At 37.9% G+C, this 22,316-nt stretch overlaps 3 protein-coding genes across 3 annotated transcripts; all 3 read left to right on the forward strand.

Annotated features, from left to right (window-relative positions):
* The first annotated feature begins 11,146 nt into the window (after positions 1–11,146).
* On the forward strand, positions 11,147–11,938 carry LOC125498792 (uncharacterized). The gene has a single exon (XM_048647076.1). The coding sequence runs from the start codon at positions 11,147–11,149 to the stop codon at positions 11,936–11,938; it is 792 nt and encodes a 263-aa protein (XP_048503033.1).
* A 1,655-nt stretch (positions 11,939–13,593) lies between these two features.
* On the forward strand, positions 13,594–13,938 carry LOC109135195 (uncharacterized mitochondrial protein AtMg00820-like). Its single transcript, XM_019249905.2, has one exon. It carries the CDS (start codon positions 13,594–13,596, stop codon positions 13,936–13,938), a length of 345 nt encoding a protein of 114 aa, XP_019105450.2.
* Positions 13,939–13,979: 41 nt separating this feature from the next.
* LOC109135196 (uncharacterized mitochondrial protein AtMg00810-like) lies at positions 13,980–15,155 on the forward strand. The gene has a single exon (XM_019249906.2). It carries the CDS (start codon positions 13,980–13,982, stop codon positions 15,153–15,155), a length of 1,176 nt encoding a protein of 391 aa, XP_019105451.2.
* The last annotated feature ends 7,161 nt before the right edge of the window (positions 15,156–22,316 follow it).

Below are 22,316 nucleotides of genomic sequence, written 5' to 3' on the forward strand. Positions count from 1 at the left end.
TAGCTCCTTCCCCGCATCCTCCTGGGTTTATTGTTGCTAACTTAGGGAGGAGTAAATTTAGGTCTGGGTAATGTATTGTTCAATGTGTTAGGTCTTGGAATGCAGCATCGAGGAAAGGGGGTATGGCTTTGGTGGTTCAAAATGGTGATCTTCTTTCAAGGGCATCCTCCTGGGTTTATTGTTGCTTTTTTATCATTGCCTTATTTGTGCTATGTTTGTCCTTATAGTTTTACTCTTGCTTCTCTGATGTCAAAAAATAATATTGACTTTCTCTTATAACTTATACAGGTTACATGAAGTAAAGTGGGAAACTATTTTTTGGTGCTCTGTTGCATGTGTTTGCTTGAAAGTTACTCAGTAGAAGAATGCTTTTCGAGAATATTTGTAAGTAGATGATTTGAATATTTGATATAGTAATGGCCTTAATTTGATGATGAAGCAATATTTTGGAGCTTTTGATGAAATATGTAAATTTTTTGGATGTTGTTCAATGTAAGTTTGGATGGATATATGTATTTTGGATGACGATGAGAATATATTACTCTTTTGGATATGAAAACTTTATATATATGATATATTTCAATAAGATGGATTTAATACTTTTTGTGAAGTGTAGTTATGGGTTTGCACAACGGTTTCACATAGGTACATGGTACTAGAAAACCTTTTACAACAATTATCATAGTTTTTAACAAGAGACAAAATTGATTGCAAAATAAATATATATTACAACGACTTTAGTTGTAACCAAAAATAGATGCTAATTGCAAACATTAATGTTGTTGCATTAACTTTGTTTCTGGCAATGACATTGTTGCCATATAAAAAACTTTATAGTAACGACAATAATTGTTGCCATAAATCTACGACCTTTGCAATTGGCAAAACAAATCTAAGTCTTTTGCAATGACAATATTTGTTGCTTTATACAAATAACCTTTTTTGCAACGAGTGTTTTTGTTACCATAAATATGTATGTTTAGGATGGCTACGGCTATGTATGGCAACGACATTTTTATTGCAACGACAATTGTCATTACGAAATAATTATCTTTAGCAACGATAAACCGTCGTTCTTTTTTTATAACGCTCACACACGCAACGACCCTGCTACGACGATCGACAATTGTCGTTGCAATAAATATTTTTCGCAACAATAGTCTATTTTAAACAACGACTTTCGTCATTGCTAAAAATGGGTTTTCTTGTAGTGATATATGAAACAAGTGCTCTGTACTCACCACAACAAAATGGGATTGCGGAACAAAAAAATAGGACCTTAAAATAAATTGTTTATTCCATGTTATCTAACTCGAGTTTGAGTAACGGATTTCGAGGTGAAACCATGTTAACAGCTTGCTATATTTTGAATAGGGTTACAAATAAAATGAACAAGGTTGCCCCATATATATGAGCTTTGGTTTGGTAGGAGGCGTAATCTCAATTAACTTCAGGTTTGGGGATTAGGGAAATGGTAAGATTTCTGTCCAACCAGTCCGGTCCCGATCCAAGAAAAAGGTAGATTTCGGTTCACCGGTCCAGCCGATTCCGGTCCTGGACCGGTGCACACCCCTAGACTCAATAATGAGAAATAATACATGGGTCTTGGCTAATTTGCCACCCGCTTCCACACTACTCGGTTATAAATGGATTTTTAAAAGGAAAATGACAATGAATGAAACCGTTGAAAAGTATAAGGCAAGACTTGTAGTACAAGGCTTTAAACAAACTTATGGTGTCGATTACTTTGATACATATGCTCTGCTGACAAGAATTACCACTATTAGGTTGTTAGTGGCCTTAGCGGCTATTCATAATCTAGTAATTCACGAAATGGATGTGAAAACAACATTTCTTAATGGTGAATTGGAGGAGGAAGTGTATATGAAACCACCAGAGGGATTTGTTGTCCAACAACAAGAAAAGGTGCGTAAGCTTATTAAATCTTTTTATGGACTTAAATAGGCAGCAAAATAATGGCATCAAAAGTTTGCTGGTGTTGTCTTGGATAACATTTATAAAATAAATCAATCTGCTAAGTGTGTATATAGCAAATTTGATAATAATGGTAAAGGAGTTATAAATTTGGCTATATATGGATGACATGCTTATTTTTGGGACTAATTTGGACAAGTCATTAAAACTAAGGAAGTTCTCTATTCAAGTTTCTCCATGAAAGATAAAGGGGAAGCAGATGCTATTCTTGGTATTAGAATAAGAAGAAAGAATGGATCAATATATTTTTCGCAATTCAATCTCATTATATTCAGAAGGTGATAGAGAGGTTTAATGGAGCAATGAGTGCTCCATGTGCTACTCCGGTGGAACCAAACCTCAAGTTGGTTCGGAATAGTGGTAATTAAGTTTCTCTGTTTTGTTTTTGATATCCAATCTGATTGGAATATGTAATATCATAATAATGGTCGAAATTGAACGGTTAATGGTTCCAATTTCTCATGTTTATCATGAATTTTCACTTTTTTGACTGAAAGTTCATATTTTTTTGGTGTGGAGCGAAGCAAAACAAAAAAAAAAGACAGATTTTCGTTTGAATTCTAATTTATTTAGATGCTTGATGTATATTACTCAACCCGATATAACATTCGTCGTTGGCAAGCTAAGCAGGTATACTAGTAATCCTTGTATGGAATATTAGCAAGCCTTAAGGCGAGTATTGAGATATTTGAATAAAACTATTCATTTTTGTTTGGCATTCAAAGGAGATCCTTCGGTGTTAGAAGGTTACTCGATGCTAGTTGGATATTCAACAAGGAAGGTTACTCGTCTACAAGTGGTTCGGTGTTTCATCTTGGAGAAGGTGCCATATCTTGGGCATCTAAGAAGTATACATGTATTACCGATTTAACTATGGCATCAGAATTCATAGCATTAGCCTCGGCTTGTAAAGAGACAGAATGGCGAAGGAATTCGATGAGTGAGGTGGATCTATGGCCTTAACCCATGTCTCCTACTGCTAATCATTGTGATAGTATTTCCCTCATTTCAAAGGCTTATAGCCAAGTGTATAACGATAAATCTCGACATATTGGTGTGAGGCACAATTATGTGTGTGAGATTATCCATGATGGAGTCATTACTATTGATTTTGTACGATCTAATGTGAACCTATCGGATCTATTTACTGAACCATTGCCAATGGAAATGGTGTACAGAACATCAAAAGGGATGGGAATAAAGCCCACGCATAAATCACAAGTGAAGAAAACTAAATTCACGTCTTGTACAACGCAAAATGTTGAATTCATTGAGGATCAAACTTGATTCGTGGCTTGTGGCCCTCAAAGAGATACATTTCAAGGTGAGTACTTATTTCTACAGTGTTGTAGGATGATTTTTAATATCTTAATAAACCTTTGATTAGTTGTTCATGTTGTAGGAGAATGTTGATTAAGGTTTACTTATGTGAGTAAGAAGTTTGGCCGCTTTACCAAGTTTGGGGCTTTGCATGGAACACTCATGAAGCGGATATGCATGTACTCAAGGTCATTAAAGGAGTTGTTTTTTGCATGTATGTTTGTGTAAGCTTTTGTGTGTAGTATCTTCAATATTTCGTATGATTGGGTGATTCAATGCTTAGTCAATCACTTCAATTGAAAGCTTGCAAAAAATGTTATACTAAGTGGAAATTCAATCTTAAATACATTTTCATTTATGTAAAAGTTTAGTTGTTTTATATAGTTTACAAGTGCACATACTTCAAAGCATTTAGGGGGTGTTTGGTTCACAAAATATAGGTATGAGGTATGGGTTTAGAATGGGCTAAAACCTATACCTAGTGTTTGGTTAGTAAAATTTTGATTTTAAAACCAATACCTTAAACCCATAAGGTATGGGGTTTAGAAACCCATGAGGGGAGGTGGGTTTGGCTCATACCAACCCTAGGTATCAAATTCTTTAAGATAAAATATATTGCTGCACAGAAATAATACGTCTTCATCTTCCTCCCTGTGATACTTCCGGGTACTCCGTTGTTTTCTCTAGTTTCTTCTACTATAATTTTTTTTTGTCTATTAAGATACATTAGGATATTGATAGTTGATTTGTAATTCACATACTACATCTGAAAACTCACGATCTCCAACTGTAATTTTACATACTTAACTACCTACAAATTTATATACTAGAAATCACGATCTCCAACTGTAATTTTGCGTACTTAACTACCTAGGATACAGTAGGATATAATAGTTGATTCATAAACATCGTATTAATTTGTAATTCTTATACACTGAAAATTTGTAAACTCATATACTCCATTATTCTATCTAGTTATGTATTGTTAACAAATTCTCATAGTATACTGCAAATTCTCTCTAGCTATGTATTGGTTACAAATTCTCATAGTATACTGAAATTCTTCTGTGTTAGGTTCTGATATTAGTGTAATTTTTTTTTTACTGAATAATAAGTGCTTTATATTATTTGTTGGTGATAATAATGTTATGTTTTTTTTTTGATAGAGTAATAAGTGATCTGTATTATTTGTTGGTGATAATAGTGCTATATTTTATTTTTGACAGAATAATAAGTGCATATATATTATGTGGCAATTCTAAGTAGATGATTTAGTAATATATGACTATTAGTCTTGTAGAATTTCAAATTTTTTCTTATCCTCGTTAATTCATTAAAGTTAACACTTACAACTACTTATAATTATGTGATGAAGTACAAAAATAATGGAGGAATGTGGATTGTTCTTGAGAAGGAGGAGGAGACAAAGGGAGCTACTTGTAACTTTATTGGTTATTGTTTGGATTATATGCTCTAATCTTCTAGTATTTTAAAACTTTACAATAATGATTTCGGATAATTAAAGAAGTCTAAAAACTGAAAAATATTAGAATTACTTTATTGTATCACGGTTGAATTATTCAAAACAAGACATAAGACAAAATAAAATAATATTAATTTCATTCTTTATTCCAGAGACATTCTAAACCAAACACCAGGTATGGGGATCATTTTGATTCCAGGGCTGAACCAAACACATGGTATTAGGAATCAAGTTCCAACCCCATACCACTCTTATTTGATTCCTGATTCCAAACCCATACCAACCTACGAACCAAACGCCCCCTTATACTATAAATGGAAGAGGACTGTTGGAACATTTATAGTTAAATGTGTCCGTTGATGATATGTGATGATATCGTGTTTTGGTGTTGTGGCGTTTGACGTAATATGAGAAGAAAAAAGAAAAAGCGAAGAAACAATGATCATGGTCGGGTGCGTGCCACACAACTTGGTGTGTGCCACATAGGCAGCTACATATCGCTCAGGTTGGTGCATGCGGCGCGCTGTTGTGCGCCCACACCTGGTATTTTGTGGTGAGCACGCACAATCACCTCTGGAAATATTTTTTTGTCAGCAATCCAAGTTTGGTGCGCCTACACCTGGTTGTATAGTGCACACGCAACATACTGAATAGACACTTTGTTTCATACAATGATGCATGTCTCTTCGTGTGAAATGGTGCATGATTTCAGTCTTTTCTTCTCTAAATATTCTCTAGTATATATAGGGAGATATCATATAAAATGGGGTTAGACAACATTCATACTTGCCTAAGGAGATTCATTTCTAGATTTCTCTCCTTGCATTGTAAAACACAAACTTTAAACACATCGTAGTATATGTAGTTTGTTATCAACCAAACTTCTTAGTTTCTTCTTCGTATCTCACAAGAGTTTACCTTGAACCTTGTTCATCCTAGTGGGTCGGTAAAATTCCTGTAGGAAAGCGTATTATTACATGCTCGAAAGTTTCACCTGCTTTCCCACAACATACATATCTATAGACACACATATAACATTCCTTTCTCACGCCCCTGTTTGTTTATTATGTAGATTGAATTTGCCTTAATTCTGTATTTCTCTCCTTTTTTTCTAGATCTCAATAGTTACTTTTTCTCTTACTGCCACACTTTATCTTCCTATAAATCATCTTTTAGTTTCCAATGGCGACGATTTTATACTACCAAGGCACCAGCTTAGGCGGGTTTTCGAGGTTCATGCGGCACTACATTTGCTTTAATTTTTGAAATAAGAAGGTAACGATAGAAAGAAGGTAAATACAAAGAGAGAAAGCGGTAAGGAGAGAGGTAAAGAAAGTTAAAAATTTTACGGAGAAAATTAGAAAAGTAAAGAGTAAGAGAGAAAAAGTACTAAAACACAGAAGTAGAACGTGACATGGTCATTTTGTTGTTTAAAGAAAAAAAATCATTAAAAAAAATCTAGAGGTCCCTTTGAGAGTAAGGCTTTGTTATGTGTCGCATTTGGACCCGTTCAAGGTCGGGCTAGTATTTGGGGAGAAAGGAGAGAGGAAGAGGAAAAGGGAGAAATGGGCTATAAAGGTATAAGGATGTATATATTGCAAAATATATACAAGGGTTGTATTTAGTAAGTGACAGTTGCATTTAACAATTATATTAATAAATTGGTATTACATTAAAAAAATTGAGATGAATTTATAGGAAAGGGAACCCAAACACGTTGGCAAATGGCTAAACATATGTCAACTTATACAAGAAATTCATGTTTTCATTTGTTATTAGGTATATAGGAAATTATGTAGGCAATAGAAATCCCAACGATTTTCTAATTTAGGTAATTTGGTTGACAGAAAGTGGAGAAAATGGGGGCAATGAAAATTTCTTGAAAAACTAAAATTCTCATAAAATGTGGGAATTTGCCCCTCCCACCATCTTGGTCATTTAGAATTTCCATATCAATTCATGGGAAGTGCAAATTCCTTTATGGCAAACAAACATATAAATTAAGGCCATTATATAGGAATTATATAAGGGATATAACTTCCTAGGAAATAGAACTTCACATATGAATTGAATTTTCATGCATACCAAAGAACCACTTATAGTGTTTATCTTAGGCTTGGATATATAACAGAGTTTTGGTTATGCTTATTTTCACATTTTAGGCTCACATTATATCTGGACGTTGATAGTCTCTAAAAACTCATATGTTAATTTAACCTTCATTTACGTAGATCTCCATCTTCAAGGCAGTTCAAGAGCAACTCTACACGACATTGAGATATGAGCAACTCTATACATGGGAAAATCATTAAAAATATGGTTTATTTTGAAGATTGCACAAAAAAAAAAGAGTTTATTTTGATTAGTTTCCCATAATATAAGGACGTGCTATTCATTTTTGCATAGAAGTTAGGAATAGATTCACCCACTTGAAAAGTGGAAACGATGGAAATAAAGATGACAAATCAATGCTAGAATTTTTGGCAACTTCTGCAATTTTGCCGCGAAAAGCCGAAAACATCCAATCTCGCAAATGTCATTATACTGAGCAATTACGAGTCTAATTTTAACAAAAAGTGCATTCAAGATTCACTCAATCTATTTTTAACAAAAAGGACTTTTACTCAAAATCATTATTGCCAATAGTTAACCACTAACCAAACCATCTTCATAAAGTAAAGAACTTAAAACGCACACGGATCGTTCTAGCTTTTATCAATCAATTCAATTTGGCGTTATAGCCAAAAAAAGATTGGGAAATTTTCACATTTAAACCAATTTTAGATTTTGTTCTGGTGCTTTTAAGTAATTGGGCTTCGTCCTATTGTTTTACGTATACGTTATTGGAATTGGGTTATAGTTTAAATTAGACATATTTCCACCAGAATATAATACAGTATTATATTGATATTGTTCGTATCTTTGCTTTGTCAACTCAAGACACGTTTATCAAATTAAATAGCTAGCGCATTAGGATTGTGTTGAGAAACTTTGGGCTTTCTAAATAGTTGCTTCAGTTGGTTGCTTCAAATATCAATTTAAAATCCATAATGCGTATTCATTAGATGCTTGTGGAGTTGTATTCCACTTTTTATTACAACTATCTATATCTTCTAAGGAAAGAAAACAAGTACTTTAATCATTATACTAGATAACAAAATAATGATTTCATAAAAGAGAGCGCGCACACCTCACAATGTTAAATTTCATTCTAAAATCAATTCGCAATAAAAAAAAAGTAGCGGATAAGGCGGCGAATTTCTTAGCACACAAAAGTTACTTCCACCCTTTTACACTCTGCAGTATTCTCTCTATTATGTTGTCTTTTCCCTTGTCATCTAAAATGATATTTTAGGCTATCCACCGGGTTAATTAGTACTAATCCTAGTGTCTCTTTTATCAAATATTGTAGGATTAGCCCCGAAACATCGTAAAGTAAAGAACTCTATTCTCTCTCATCAATATGAAATTCTCACATACGAAATCAACTTGGGTATGGAGCTTTCATTCACTAGTAGAAAAACGACGATTTGCGTCCCCTGATTTGCGTCGCATTGAAACGGAAATGACGCAAAAGGGTCATTTGCGTCGCACGCGAAGAAGAGTGCGACGCACATCATATGTAAGTGAGCATCAGTATGAGCTATATGCGTTGCATATACCATATGTGCGTTGCAAGAAACCAATGTGCGTCGGACCTGCAGGCACACACGACGCAAATCAAGAACCCATTGTGCGTCGCAGGTTACTTTAACGCGTTGCAAAAGCCCAATTTGCGTTGGACATCATGACCCGTCCGACGCAGATCCGCGGCCCATTAACCCGCCACTCTCACTCACTACCTATTAAACCTAAAAACATATACTCTCAGCCGCTTCTTTCATTTAATGACTAACCCTAAATCCCTTCACTCACTCCATTAACCAGCGGCGCTCTCTCTCTCCCCCCCCCCACCCCCTCACTCACTCCATTAACGCGCGGCTCTCTCTCTTCTTTCCTTCGTTAAATTTCGTTCATTCAGCATTCCTTTTTTATTTCGTTAAATTTCGTTAAATTTCGTTCATTCTCAATCTAAGATTACTGATTTCGTTCATTTCGTTCATTCGCACTCCGTTTCAGTTGTTCGTTCGTGAATTACAATTACGGATTTCGTTCTTCGCACTTCAAGATGAAGGTAACTTGTTTATTTTTCCTTTTTCTTCTTTTTTGCATGTTTTAATTTTTAGTTATTTGACATTTTTTTCAGATCTGTTTGAAGACCGTCTTTTTTTCGACATTTCTTCGCTTTTCCAGTTCGAGCGATTCAATTTTTCTTCTTCGCTTTTCCAGAAATTTCACAAAGAACAACTGAGGAAGAGCCATAAATTCCAGAAATTTTGTTGTTGTATTATGAGCATCAGGAAGCCAGAATGAGCGATTCGATTTTTAGAGTACTTTTTAGGGTTTTTAGAGTATTTTTTGATTGGATTAACAGATTGTTGCTTCAATTTTTCATTGTATTTCATATTCTTTCAGATCTGTACTTTTTTTTTTAATTTCTTTGTTGTTTTTAGTTCTTGATTTTGTACATATTTTTCTAATTTCGCGATGTGTTCGCTTCTTGATTTTGTTTTTAGTTCTTAATTTCTTTGTTGTTTTTAGTTCTTGATCTTTAGTTGTGTTCGCTTCTTGATTTGTTGTTTTTAGTTCTTGATTAATGCACTCGAAAAGCACAACAGTATTCTTGACGCTCCTCTTCCCAATTTTTGAGTTGTTGTACCTCTGTTGTTGTACCATTCCAAGGTTTTTTAATTTAACAAAAAAAAAATTTAAAAAAAAAAATTGTAATTTGCGTCGCACGTAGCCCTAGGTGCGACGCAAATCACTCATCTGCGTCGCACCCTAAGCGATGTGCGACGCACATTACCGTTTGAGCTTCGTGTTGGGCTGGGTAGCCATCTGCGTCGCACTGTATACAACGTGCGACGCAAATGGCTAACTAATCTGCGTCCTTTCCGCATACGACGCAGATCGTTTCTGAGTCATTTGCGTCGAGGGCTTTGGCGTCGCACCATAGTCCGACGCAAATAGGCGCCTCACATCCGACGCAAATTGCCTTTTCTGTACTAGTGATTTAAAGAACATCATTATCAAGTAATAACTGTTTTAGATGGTTAGGTTTATATCTCACAACCTTGAGGTTGTGGGATCAAACCCCACTAGAGGCACTTTGAGGGTGGGGATTTCCTCTTACCACCCCCTACTCCCAAGGGACCTTGCCTGCAAACGCAGACCAGGTTGACCTAAGCGAGGTTTCAATCTAGTTAGGACGCCTTCTTTTTACTTTAAAATAAATTTAAGAAGCATCATTCTTTACACACTCTTAACAAAAGAGAAATTCTTACAAAGTATGCACCTCACGGATGATCAAGTTGATTGTTCTTTTAAAACAAATAAAACTAAGATAAAAGTTTACTTGGCAATATATATGCATACAATAATACTAATATCTCAACTTCTCCAAGTGACCCACTTAACCTTTTACCATGCCCCATTAACCCATTTTTAGTTTTTCTTTTTTACTCTGTTGTATTTTTTGATGTATAATATTGAAGTATGACAAAAAAAAATGAGGAGAAGAAAAAGACAGAAATAAATATTGTTAGAATAATAAAGAATATTTGATAATATTCTTTCCTATAATTAAGTCAACGTTTGTCATACTTAGCTTGTAGCATATCTCGTGTAATTAGGCTTGTAATTAGGCTAATAGTTAGCTGTTTCCTATTCTATAGTTATAGCTTGTATATGTTGACAATTTCATTATGGAAATGATTAAGGGAAATCATTCTTTCATGTGTATCATATTATTCCTAGGCCTTCTTCTCTCAACCCCTCTTCTCTTCCGCACGCACGGCCTTCTTCCCTCTCCGCCCTCCTTCTTTTTCCGGCCAGTTACTCCGGTCAGCAGCCATGACTGACGGCAAAACCTCTTTTCATCCGGCCCTCGTAGTTTCGAACATTCGAAACTATATTTCCATAACTTTAGCCATGGAAAACGTCCAATATTCCACAAGGGCTGAATTATTTAAGATTCATGCTCGCTCTCATAAAGTTATTCATCATATAATTCCTCCGGAATCCAGGAAAGAGAAGGTCCCGACAACAGATGATGAAAAAGAATTATGGTCGACTCTTGATGCTACGATTCTTCAATGGAACTATGCTACTATCTCCGTTGATATCCTCCATACTATTATTGAACCCGACTCCACGGCCATGGACGCTTGGAATCGCTTACGTGATATTTTCTAAGATAATTAAAATTCACATGCCGTAACTCTTGAACAAGAATTCTCTAATACACATATGGAGGATTTTGCTAATGCCTCTGCGTATTGTCAACAACTCAAAACCTTGTCGGATCAACTTAAAAATGTGGGGGCGCCGGTTTCTAATAACCGTCTTGTTCTTCAAATGGTTTCCGGTCTTACGGAGTCCTACAATCAAGTTGCTACTCTTATTCGCCAAAGTGATCCTCTCCCACCGTTTTATCAAGCCCGCTCAATGTTGACCCTAGAAGAAGTGGGACTTGCTAAGAAAGCCTCCACCGGGGCTGCGATGGTGGCTCGAAATGTAGATGATTCGGATGCCCCTAGTGATTATTCCCAAACTCGCCATTCTAATCATGGCCATAACAAAAATCATGGGAAAAATCGTGGCAAAGGGGGTCAAACCGGCCGGAATTCCAGCGGTAAGGGTGGCGGCAAGGGTGGCCGGAGCTCCGGCAGCGGCAGTGGTGACCGCGGTGGCCGTGGTCAGACCGGTCCGACAGCAGGTGATGCAGCAGCACCAGGGCAGTGGCCTTGGGGATGGGGTCAGTTGCCCATTCCTCCCTCTCCCTATCCCACTTTTCCTTGGGCCAGACCAGGCGGCCCATCACTTTGGGCTCGACAGCCAGCAGCAGCACCCCCTGTGAATGGGTCAGCAGGAGTCTTGGGCATCAAACCAGGCCAACAGCAAGCTCATCATGCCTATACCACCTCTACCGGCCCAGTTTCTACTCCAACTGACATAGAGGCAGCCATGTACACACTTGGGCTCACTCCACCAAACCCCAACTGGTTTATGGACACCGGGGCCACCTCTCACATGACCTAGGATCAAGGTACTCTCTCGCCTTATTTTAATATGAGCAAATCTCGTGGTATAATTGTTAGTAATGGTAGTTCAATTCCTATTCACGGTTATGGAGACACTCAATTATTACCCCCTCCCCACTCATCCTTAACTCTAAAAAATGTCCTTCATGCCCCCAAATTGGTCAAAAATTTAATATCCGTCCGTAAATTTACCAATGATAACTCTGTTTCTTTGGAATTTGATCCTTTTGGTTTTTCTATGAAGGATTTTCACACGGGGAGGCGCCTAATGAGATGTGAGAGCCGGGGAGAACTTTATCCTCTTTCCACCACCATCACCCCACAAGGGTCCTCTTTTGCAGCCTTGTCTACCTCTTTGTGGCATGAACGTTTGGGCCATCCGGGAGCACCTGCTTTAGACTCTCTTAGGCAAAATAATGTTACTAAATGTACTCAAACTCATAAATTGAATGATTGCTATTCTTGTCCTCTTGGAAAACTTGTTAAGTTACCCTTTGTTGCTTCGAAATCATGTACTTTTATGCCTTTTGATATTATTCATGCCGATCTTTGGACTTCGCCTGTTTTAAGCTCTTTGGGTCATCGCTATTATCTTGTTTTAGTGGATGATTACTCTAATTTTCTTTGGACATTTCCAATGGCTAAGAAATCACAAGTATATTCCATATTTCTTTCTTTTAAGTCCTTTATCCGCACTCAATTTGAACGAGATATTAAAACCCTTCAATGTGACAATGGGCGGGAATTTGATAATGGGCCTTACATGATTTTTGTACGAAAAATGGGTTAATGTTTCGATTCTCTTGTCCATATTCCTCTTCCCAAAATGAGAAGGCCGAACGGAAAATCCGAACTATTAACAACATAATTCGCACTAGTCTTGCTCATGCATCCATTCCTCCTTCTTTTTGGCATCATGGTCTTCACATAGCAACATATCTACTTAACATTCTTCCCACCAAAATATTAGCCTACCTAACGCCTCACAAAATCCTCTATCAACGAGACCCTTCTTATACTCATCTCCGGGTTTTTGGGTGTTTGTGTTATCCTCTATTCCCTTCTACTACCATTCATAAACTCCAGCCCCGTTCTACTCCATGTGTTTTCTTGGGTTATCCCCCGAGTCATCGTGGGTACAAATGTTATGATTTATCTTCCCGAAAAATTATCATTTGTCGCCATGTTTTTTTGACGAGTCTAAATTCCCTTTTGCGACTCTTCATGCTCCACAAACACATACCTATGCTTTTTTGGATGATGGTTTTTCTCCTGCCATCCTTCACTCCTTGGCTGCCCCCCCCCCCTATGGCCCAAACCCCTCCTGCTAGCCCACGCAGCGCTCCTGCCCAGGCCTAGCCGCACATTTCTCCTGTGCGCGCCCCACCTAGCCCAGGCCCCGGCCCATCCGTGCCTTCCCCAGGCCCAGACCCCTCTGTGCCGCCCTCACAGCCGGTTCCCAACAGCTCCCATCTCCCTCCCTCACACCCGGTTTCCCGCAGCCCAACTCTCCCTCTCTCTCCTACGACCTGCTCATCTCCACCTCACCAACCCACTCTCTCATCAAGGCCCCTTCCTCCTCCCCATCCGGCACCCTCACGGGCCATCACCCGAAGCCAAAATGGAATTTTTAAGCGCCGCACGCCCATAAACATGAACACCACTGCTTCTAAATATCCTTTGCCTCGTAATCCCGTGAGTGCTCTCCGTGATGTGAATTGGAAAATTTCCATGACTGATGAATATAATGCTCTTATTAAAAATAAGACGTGGGAGTTGGTGCCCCGTCCGCCTGATGTCAATGTTATTCGTTCTATGTGGATTTTTACTCATAAAGAACATTCTGACGGTACTTTTGAGCGGCATAAGGCTCGTCTTTTAGTCCGGTTGGCATTGATTGTGGGGAGACTTTTAGTCCGGTTGTCAAACCGGCTACTATCCGGGTTGTTCTTAGGCTGGCGTTATCCAAGTCTTGGAGCATTCATCAACTTGATGTGAAAAATGCCTTCTTGCATGGGAACCTCAAGTAGACAGTTTATATGCATCAACCAGTGGGTTTTCGGGATCCTGCCCATCCTACCCATGTCTGTCTCTTGAAGAAATCTTTGTATGGCCTTAAACAGGCTCCCCGGGCTTGGTATATGCGGTTTGCTGATTATGTCGCCACACTTGGGTTTACTCATAGTAAGTCTGATTATTCCTTGTTTATCGATCAGAATGGCTCTGATCTGGCTTATCTTCTGCTTTATGTTGACTACATTATTTTAACTGCTTCCTCTGATGCTTTACGTCAGTCTATCATGACAAGTCTTAGCACTGAGTTTGCCATGAAGGATCTTAGGTCCTTGAGTTATTTTTTAGGCATTGATGTGACACGTCATGCAGGTGGTTTGTTTCTGTCTCAACGAAAGTATTCTCCTGAGATTATTGAACGTGCTGGTATGGCCTCTTGTAAACCATCTCCTACTCCTGTGGATACTAAGCCCAAGATGAGTGCTCATGCAAGCACACCTTATGAGGATCCTTCTCATTATCGTAGCCTTGCAGGGGCTCTTCAGTACCTCACCTTCGCTAGACCTGATATTTCTTATTCGGTCCAGCAGGTTTGCTTGTTTATGTATGATCCCCGGGAGGAACATATGCATGCTCTTAAGCGCATTGTGCGCTATATTCAGGGGACACTTGATCATGGTCTACATTTGTATCCATCCTCGACATCATCCCTTATTTCTTACACAGATGCTGATTGGGGTGGTTGTCCTGACACTCGTCGTTCCACATCCGGCTACTGTGTGTTCCTTGGGGATAACTTGGTCTCTTGGTATGCTAAAAGGCAACCTACTTTGTCCCGTTCTAGTGCAGAGGCCGAGTACCGTGGTGTGGCCAATGTGGTTTCCGAATCATGTTGGTTACATAATCTTTTACTTAAGCTCAATTGTCCGATTCAGAAGGCAACTTTGGTTTATTGCGATAATGTGAGTGCTATATATCTTTATGGTAATCCTATCAACCATCAGCGAACTAAGCACATTGAGCTACATATCCATTTTGTTCGCGAAAAAGTTGCCCGTGGTCAGGTCCGGGTCTTACACGTGCCTTCCCGTCACCAGCTTGCAGATATTTTCACAAAGGGCCTTCCCTTGGTTCTTTTTATAGATCTCCGTGACAATCTCAGCATTCGACGACCTCCCAATTCGATTGCGGGGGTGTGTTAGAATAATAAAGAATATTTGATAATATTCTTTCCTGTAAATTAAGTCAACGTTTGTCATACTTAGCTTGTAGCATATCTCGTGTAATTAGGCTTGTAATTAGGCTAATAGTTAGCTGTTTCCTATTCTGTAGCTATAGCTTGTATATGTTGACAATTTCATTATGGAAATGATTAAGGGAAATCATTGCCATTTATAGGAGAGAAATATATAGAATATACTATTTAAAAGTAATGTTAATGTTGTCAGTACATAGTATACAACTTCCTAGAATAGTAAATATTGCAAGCGTGAAGAAAACATTTGTGTAGCTACTTTTTTTTTTGTTATGCATTGCATAGGCTATGAGGTAGAGATTTATCACTTTTCTCATCATTTCACTCAAGTCCTAACGGTTTTTTTACTATGATTTATGGTTTTGGTATGAAAGTAAGTTGTGCTACGTCCTGTTCTTTTGGACTTATTTTCAATTCTGTTCAGTTCAGTTTACTTTAGTTCAACTCACTTTTTTAGTTCAGTTTCAACTCAATTTTTATATTTATTTTTATTTTTATTTTTAATATTACTAATTTTATTGTTATTATTTTTATTATTATTATTATTATTATTATTATTATTATTATTATTATTATTATAATTATTTTCATATTATTAATAATATTATTTTATTATAATAATTATAATTAGTATTTACTTAATTTTTATTTTTTTAATTATTATTATTATCACAATAATAATAATAATAATAATAATAATAATAATAATAATTAGTATTTTAATTTATTTTTATTAGTATTTTTATTATTATAGACACCACCACCACCAACAATTTAATAAAAATAATAACCAATTTAATAATCCATGCGTTTTTTTTTGTTCTTCTTATTTAGAATCATGGTAGAGGAACCAATGCAAACTTAAATGTTTGGTTAGATTCCCCTCATCTAAGGAGAAAGAAATCAATCAAATAAATGAGATTTTATCTCCTTATCCTTACCCATGAAAATGATATTTTCTTCCATTTTCATAACCTTTAATCTTTTCATTATCACCTGTTTTTAAACAACAACAAAAATCACAAACTGATTTGCTATTATTTCAAACCATATTTGAATTCCAAAACTTGAAAATTGTAAGTAAATTCCTTAAACATATTTTTCTATATCTTTGATTTTGCTTCGAAGAACCCTTGTTTTTTTTATTTCCTCATAATTATACATACAAAAAGAGAAAATTCTTGATTGTTCTTGTTACGTAGTGCTGGACTCGTAAAATACTGTTATTCCCACAACAAGTCTTTCAAAAGGAGACTTATGCAACAATACCCAAACCCAAATAACCACACCATAGCTCCGCTTTCGGACCTACAAAAAGGGACCCACCCTGGAGCTTTGGGTTGTATTTCCTCCTCTGCAGCTTAAGTCAGGTATCAAGAGTAGTAAAGGAAACTTTTTAGAGAGAGAAAGTAGAGAGAGAGAATCATGACAGTGTAATAGTACACTGCTCCGAAAAACGTACCTTTCTCCTGATTTCAAGGGCTATTTATGGTGTCGGAGATGATTGTTGTACCCTAAGTTCACCCTAATTTGAGAGCACTTGATTGGCTGAGCAATGAAATTATGACACGTGGCAGGCATTTATTGTAGAGTACACATCATCCAACTTTATGCAGATGCCCTTTTTGGAGGCTCTGGGCCTAAGTACAAACTAGGCCAGAAAGATGGGCTTGTAATTCTCCCAATTTGGGAATTGTACTTTAGCCATCTGCCTTTTGGATCCTGTACTTTTCTGCAGCAGGGAAGGGACACGTGTACGGGCTAGATGAACCTAGGTGTTCTTTTTAGAGTTGTTGATCTTTAGGCTACAACATTTGCCACTAAAAGAGGTGTTTTACCGTTTAGGCGCCAAGACGGTTAAAATTCTCTTTTAAGTTAATAGAGTTGCTTCACCCTTTTGAAAAATAAAGAAGGCGCCAATCTGCCGGTCTCAACCGGTCAACCCTCAAGGGTTTTTTGAATGCAACGGTTATTTTCACCTGGGAAGGTCATTTTTACCTCCCTATAAATATGAGCTTTTCTCCTTTCTGGTCTCATTACACACCTTGAGAGAATTTTTCTAAAGAGAGAGACTCTGCCCAATTCCTTTCTGAACTTTTAGAGAGAGAAAGTACATTCGTCCAGGATGTTGTTACCTTCATAATCCGTCCGAGTAACTCAACAAGTATCCCTGTCCCTCTTCTTGTTCTCAACTCTTATTTTTCTTTTCATCTTTTAGAAAAATGGATTCTTCTTCTGCATCGAATAATGTCGGCCGCTTAAGAGTTAACCTTAGCACTAGAACAAATAGCCTTCCATCTTCGGCACATTCTAAAGTTGGGCCTATTCTGGCAGGTCATGCATTTTATTTTTATGGACATAGATGGCAAAGTCAGACGACCCAGTCTTTACCTGTGGAGGGTAATCTGGCGCGCGTCAAGTAGACTGCTCGTTTAAGACGTGTAGTAAACCTCTCGATCTCCAGTTCTTAATTGGAGTCATCAACCGGCAGGATCCTAGAGGATGGGAAGTGTGAAGTACGATGTGCTCGGCCAGCACCAGAAACTCGTTTCCCTGGAAGCGTCCAAGAAGAAGGAATCAACGAAAGGACTTTTGAGGCCAATCCGTCTGGAAAAGATATGGAGATGGACGAAACTAATGAGGCAGAAGTCGGATCAGGTCCGTCCAACGACTCGGACGATCCTTCTACAACTTCCTCCGAAATAAGACGTCGTCTAGGTCCCCTGTCCGACCCTAGATTTATTTTCGCCAACAATAGTTGGTTAGGACGAGTAGGCACCGACCTTAAGCACTTCTCCTCAGCAATTCCTATGCTGGGGTATTCTTTTGTCCTGCCGGGTAAGGAGGACACCATTGTTAGAGCCCTGTGCGGCCATTTTGCCTTTTATCGGCTGGCTCTGGACGCAGGTTTGCGATTTCCTCTTCACCCATTTATTAGTCGCCTTCTTCACCATTATAACATTGGCCACAATCAACTAGCCCCAAATTCTTGGCAAAACATACTGACCTTCTTGGTTGTTTGCGAGCTAAAGGGTGTTACTCCCTCCTTGGCGGCCTTCACCCAGATATATTATGTATCTAAAGTTCCAAAAACCGTGGAAGGGGCCTGGATTAGCATTTACAACCGTCCCAGTTTCTTGACGTCTTGGGACAAGACTTCTAAGATGCATGCCTGGAAGGCAGAATTCTTATTCATTCAAGCCCCTAACAAGGCAGTGGCTAGAAGATGCCGCTATTTTAGTCGGGCACCCACCAATACCGGACGAACTGCTTCATTCTTAGAGCTGGAGAATGATTCACCCAAGGAGATGGTGGAATACTTCAGGACATCGGAGTATTCCACCCCAAACAACTCGTCCTTTAAGGGTCCGTCAAACTGGATCTCTTTTAAGAAAATGTTTTATGATGATAACTTCCTGATCGTCGCGGGCTTGCGGCAGGCCGACGATAGAGATATACCTCCGATTTTCCTAAGTAAATGTCTTCGTCCATGAACTTTGTCTTACTAACTATATACGTCCTTTTTGCAGCTTTTGCTAAAGTCGTCCTGAAGAAATATTGAACACGAGATATCAGCATGTCTAAGTATACAAGCTCATTATGGAAAGAATACAACAAGTCCGACTCTGAGAAGAGGACGGACACCTTGGTAAGCTTCATAACATCAACATTATTATTATTATTATTATTATTATTATTATTATTATTATTATTATTATTATTATTATTATTATTATTATTATTATTATTATTATTATTATTATTATTATTATTATTATTATTATTATTATCGTTGTTATTATTATTGTTGTTATTGTTATTGTTATTGTTATTGTTATTATTATTATTATTATAATATTATTATTATTATTATTATTATTATTATTATTATTATATTATTATTATTATTATTATTATTATTATTATTATTATTATTATTATTATTATTATTATTATTATTATTATTATTATTATTATTATTATTATTATTATTATTATTATTATTGAGCGGCCATATTGGTCTTCATACTCCGTGGGGGGCCCCTTTTTCTTTTTCTTTTCTTAGGACGAGGATTTCTCAAGAGTGCAAGCCGGCCGGAACCTTTTGGCTGGCCTACTTTCTTAATTTATGCCCGTCCAGAAACTATATTTAGCTTTCTAGACGAATCTTATTCCTAAACTGAAAGGCGACTAGGCTTTTAGAGGTCGGTCTCGTTCTCTGGGTAAGCTTCGTCTGGGAACCAACATTTTTATTGGTTTCTGGACGAACTACCTTTAGTTTATGGACAAGTCCTCTTTAGGTGGGTTTCCTTCTCGTGTTAACCTTCGTCTAGAAACCAACATTTTTGTTGGGTTCTGGACAAGTCTCTTTTTTCTGATGATTAGTGGCCAGCTGGTTCCGGCCGTTCTCATTTGTTGGGCAGGTTTCGTCCAGAACTGAATTTAGTTATTTTCTGGACGTTCCTCTTACTTATGAAGTATGTTTCCCTAACCTGTTTTCTCTTGTCATCTAGTAAAATGCCTCAAAGTCTAAGGCGTTGGCGGAGAAGGCGGCCACCAAGAAGAGGTCGGCCTTAATGGGAGACGTTCCTCCCCCCAAAAAATACAAAGGCTTCACCGCCAAAAAGAAGAAAACATATCGTTCTTCCTTGCCTAAGGTTGAGCTGCCTCCTAAGGTGGAGGAGACAGCCATGGTCCCCTTCGTTGGGGGACTTGGCCTGATGCCCTCTACAACAGCAAAACAACCGGACACGGTTGTTCTTCTGAAAGACAGTGAAAGGGCTGAAGAACAAATCACTCAGCTGGACGCGGCTAAGGACAACTCGGCCTTTTCCGGGCATGTAGCAAGTTTGGTATCTCAAATGCGCCCTGCTTACAAATCTACTTCATTGTCCTCTAGTGAGTCCTACTACTCCAACATTGTTAAGACTCTGTGTGTTGGCGGGCGTCCGATGAGTCCTTCCAACAGACTAGAAGTAGTCATTCCCATTAGAAACACTAACGACTCTACCATTTCAAATTAAGGCAAAGGAGTAGCTGAAGAAGTTCCTGAAGATTCCCCCGTGCTTTCGGACGACGATTCCTGGGCTGCCTTCGCCAGGATGTCCTTGACTGAGCATGAGAAGCTCAAGCAGGAGCTCTTCAAGTGCTTCCCTTGTTTTTTCGTACTTGAGAAATAACTTGTTTTTTATGGTCGTCTTGACATTTTGATCTTATGTTCTTTTCCCCAGCTCTTTGATCGCATCATAATAACAGAAGACCGGGCGAGATTGCTAAGAAAAAAGAATAAACAGCTTGTTTGTGATACAACGGTCGGGGACAAGGCTATGCATGACATAGCGATGCATGAAATCCTGCATTATCAATCGAGGGAGGCTTGGGAGAAACGGTCGGCCTAGATGGAGGCGGTCATCAACAATTATCTCATTCGAATCTACGAACTCTTCGATGAGAAGGATGCATTGGAGTTGGCCTTGAAGGCTGTGAGAAACACTGCTCTCCTGATGGTTGTTCAACTTAGAAGGGAAAATTGCCTTCTAAAGGCTTAGAACCATCAGTTGAAGGAGGAGGTGGCTCAAGCCTTCAACTCTGCTAAAGAGGCCCTGAATTAGGTCATTGATACCTCCAAATCTTGGGTTGTAAAGGCATTTGAAATGCCAACAGAAGCTGACGATGTTCCTCGCTATGAACGTTGTCTAGACTTCCAAGAGAGCCTTAATAGGGCTATGGTGGCAGGCAAGGAGGCTCCAGTTTTTCAAGAACCGTCGGACGACGAAGAAGAGGAGGAGGCGGCGACCCAGAGACTCATGTCGATGACACGACCTCCCTCCTAAATAAAACTATAGCCTTAACCCCCCTTGTTGTTGTATCTTGGCCGGAGGTCTTTCGTACTTAGCTTGTTTTACTTTTCTATCTTCTAGGTTGTAATCCTCTGGACATGAGATTTATATCAGAACTTCTTTTTCTATTCTTGTCTCTGATTGCAATTTTCCCTTTGTTAACTAAGTAACAAAATGCATCGTCCAGTTTTGAATAAACATGGACGGATTAAATCCAAAATTTAATCGAACAGCCCAAGTGCTGAAGTCACTCGTCCTTGATTAAAGAAACGATTCACTTAAAACAGAATTTCGGACGTTGTCTCCATCTTATCTATAACTAGACGGTCCCTTTTTTTAAATTTACACAACTGTTGGTGTTGATCGTCTGAGAATAGAGAACCAAATAGGATGATCAAGCCGTCCATGGTCTAAGGTCATAAATTGACACTTATACTGGACGGTTTTGTTTAATTTCGATCACTATGTCTTGGAACTCCCCCCTTCTTTGATGAAGTGAATTCGATCGATCCTCTTTGTTCCGAGAAGGAGAATGGTCATGCCTAATAGTGACATTTATGCAAGATAAAGCATTCAGGATACTAGTAAACCATCCTGCTTTCTTTCGTAATAACTTGTTCCTTTACTAAGGTGGTTATTACTTGGATGGACTTATGATGGAAAGTAAGATCCCGTTAATAAGGTCTCTTAATTCTAGCAGTCTTCTTTTAGGAGATTGATGTTACCCTTTATAGAGTTTATTAACTAAGTGACCTTCGTCGTGTGACAAACCTTATAGATCTGTAACATGTTTGGCCAATCTCCTGATAGAAGCATTGTTCTCCAAGGAAATTGTCCTTGTGTATTTCTTTGTATGGTGGACGTTTGAATTTTTTTACTTTGTTACTTAATTATTTATTTTTGGACCACTATTTTGGCCGATGGTAAGATGCCCCTAATTAAATGGTAATAAGTAATAAGTAACAAGTAAAGAGACAAACATAAAGCGAAAGTAAAATTGTATTATATAAATTTTGCTTGGCTAAGTACCAAGATACATGTATACATATCTACTTTTTAATTTTTGTGCCATAGCACTTTTGTTAGAGGGCAACGAACTTCCTTAATTACATCTGACATAGTATTTTTTTCAAAGTATCTGAGTTCTAAGTTCGAGGGATTGGACGACCATCCATGGCTTCAAGACGAAAGGTACCACTTTGTACTTCCTGGACGATTCTATAAGGTCCTTCCCAATTTGTTGTGAGCTTGCCCAACTCTTTGGCTTC

The sequence above is a fragment of the Beta vulgaris genome, chromosome 6 (genome assembly GCF_026745355.1).
Source record: "Beta vulgaris subsp. vulgaris cultivar EL10 chromosome 6, EL10.2, whole genome shotgun sequence".
NCBI classification, from domain to species: domain Eukaryota; kingdom Viridiplantae; phylum Streptophyta; class Magnoliopsida; order Caryophyllales; family Amaranthaceae; genus Beta; species Beta vulgaris.

Excerpts from the sequence above, each read along its gene's own strand:
- LOC125498792 (XM_048647076.1), top strand. The coding sequence starts at position 11,147 with ATGGAGGATTTTGCTAATGCCTCTGCGTATTGTCAACAACTCAAAACC.
- LOC109135195 (XM_019249905.2), top strand. The coding sequence starts at position 13,594 with ATGAACACCACTGCTTCTAAATATCCTTTGCCTCGTAATCCCGTGAGT.
- LOC109135196 (XM_019249906.2), top strand. The coding sequence starts at position 13,980 with ATGCATCAACCAGTGGGTTTTCGGGATCCTGCCCATCCTACCCATGTC.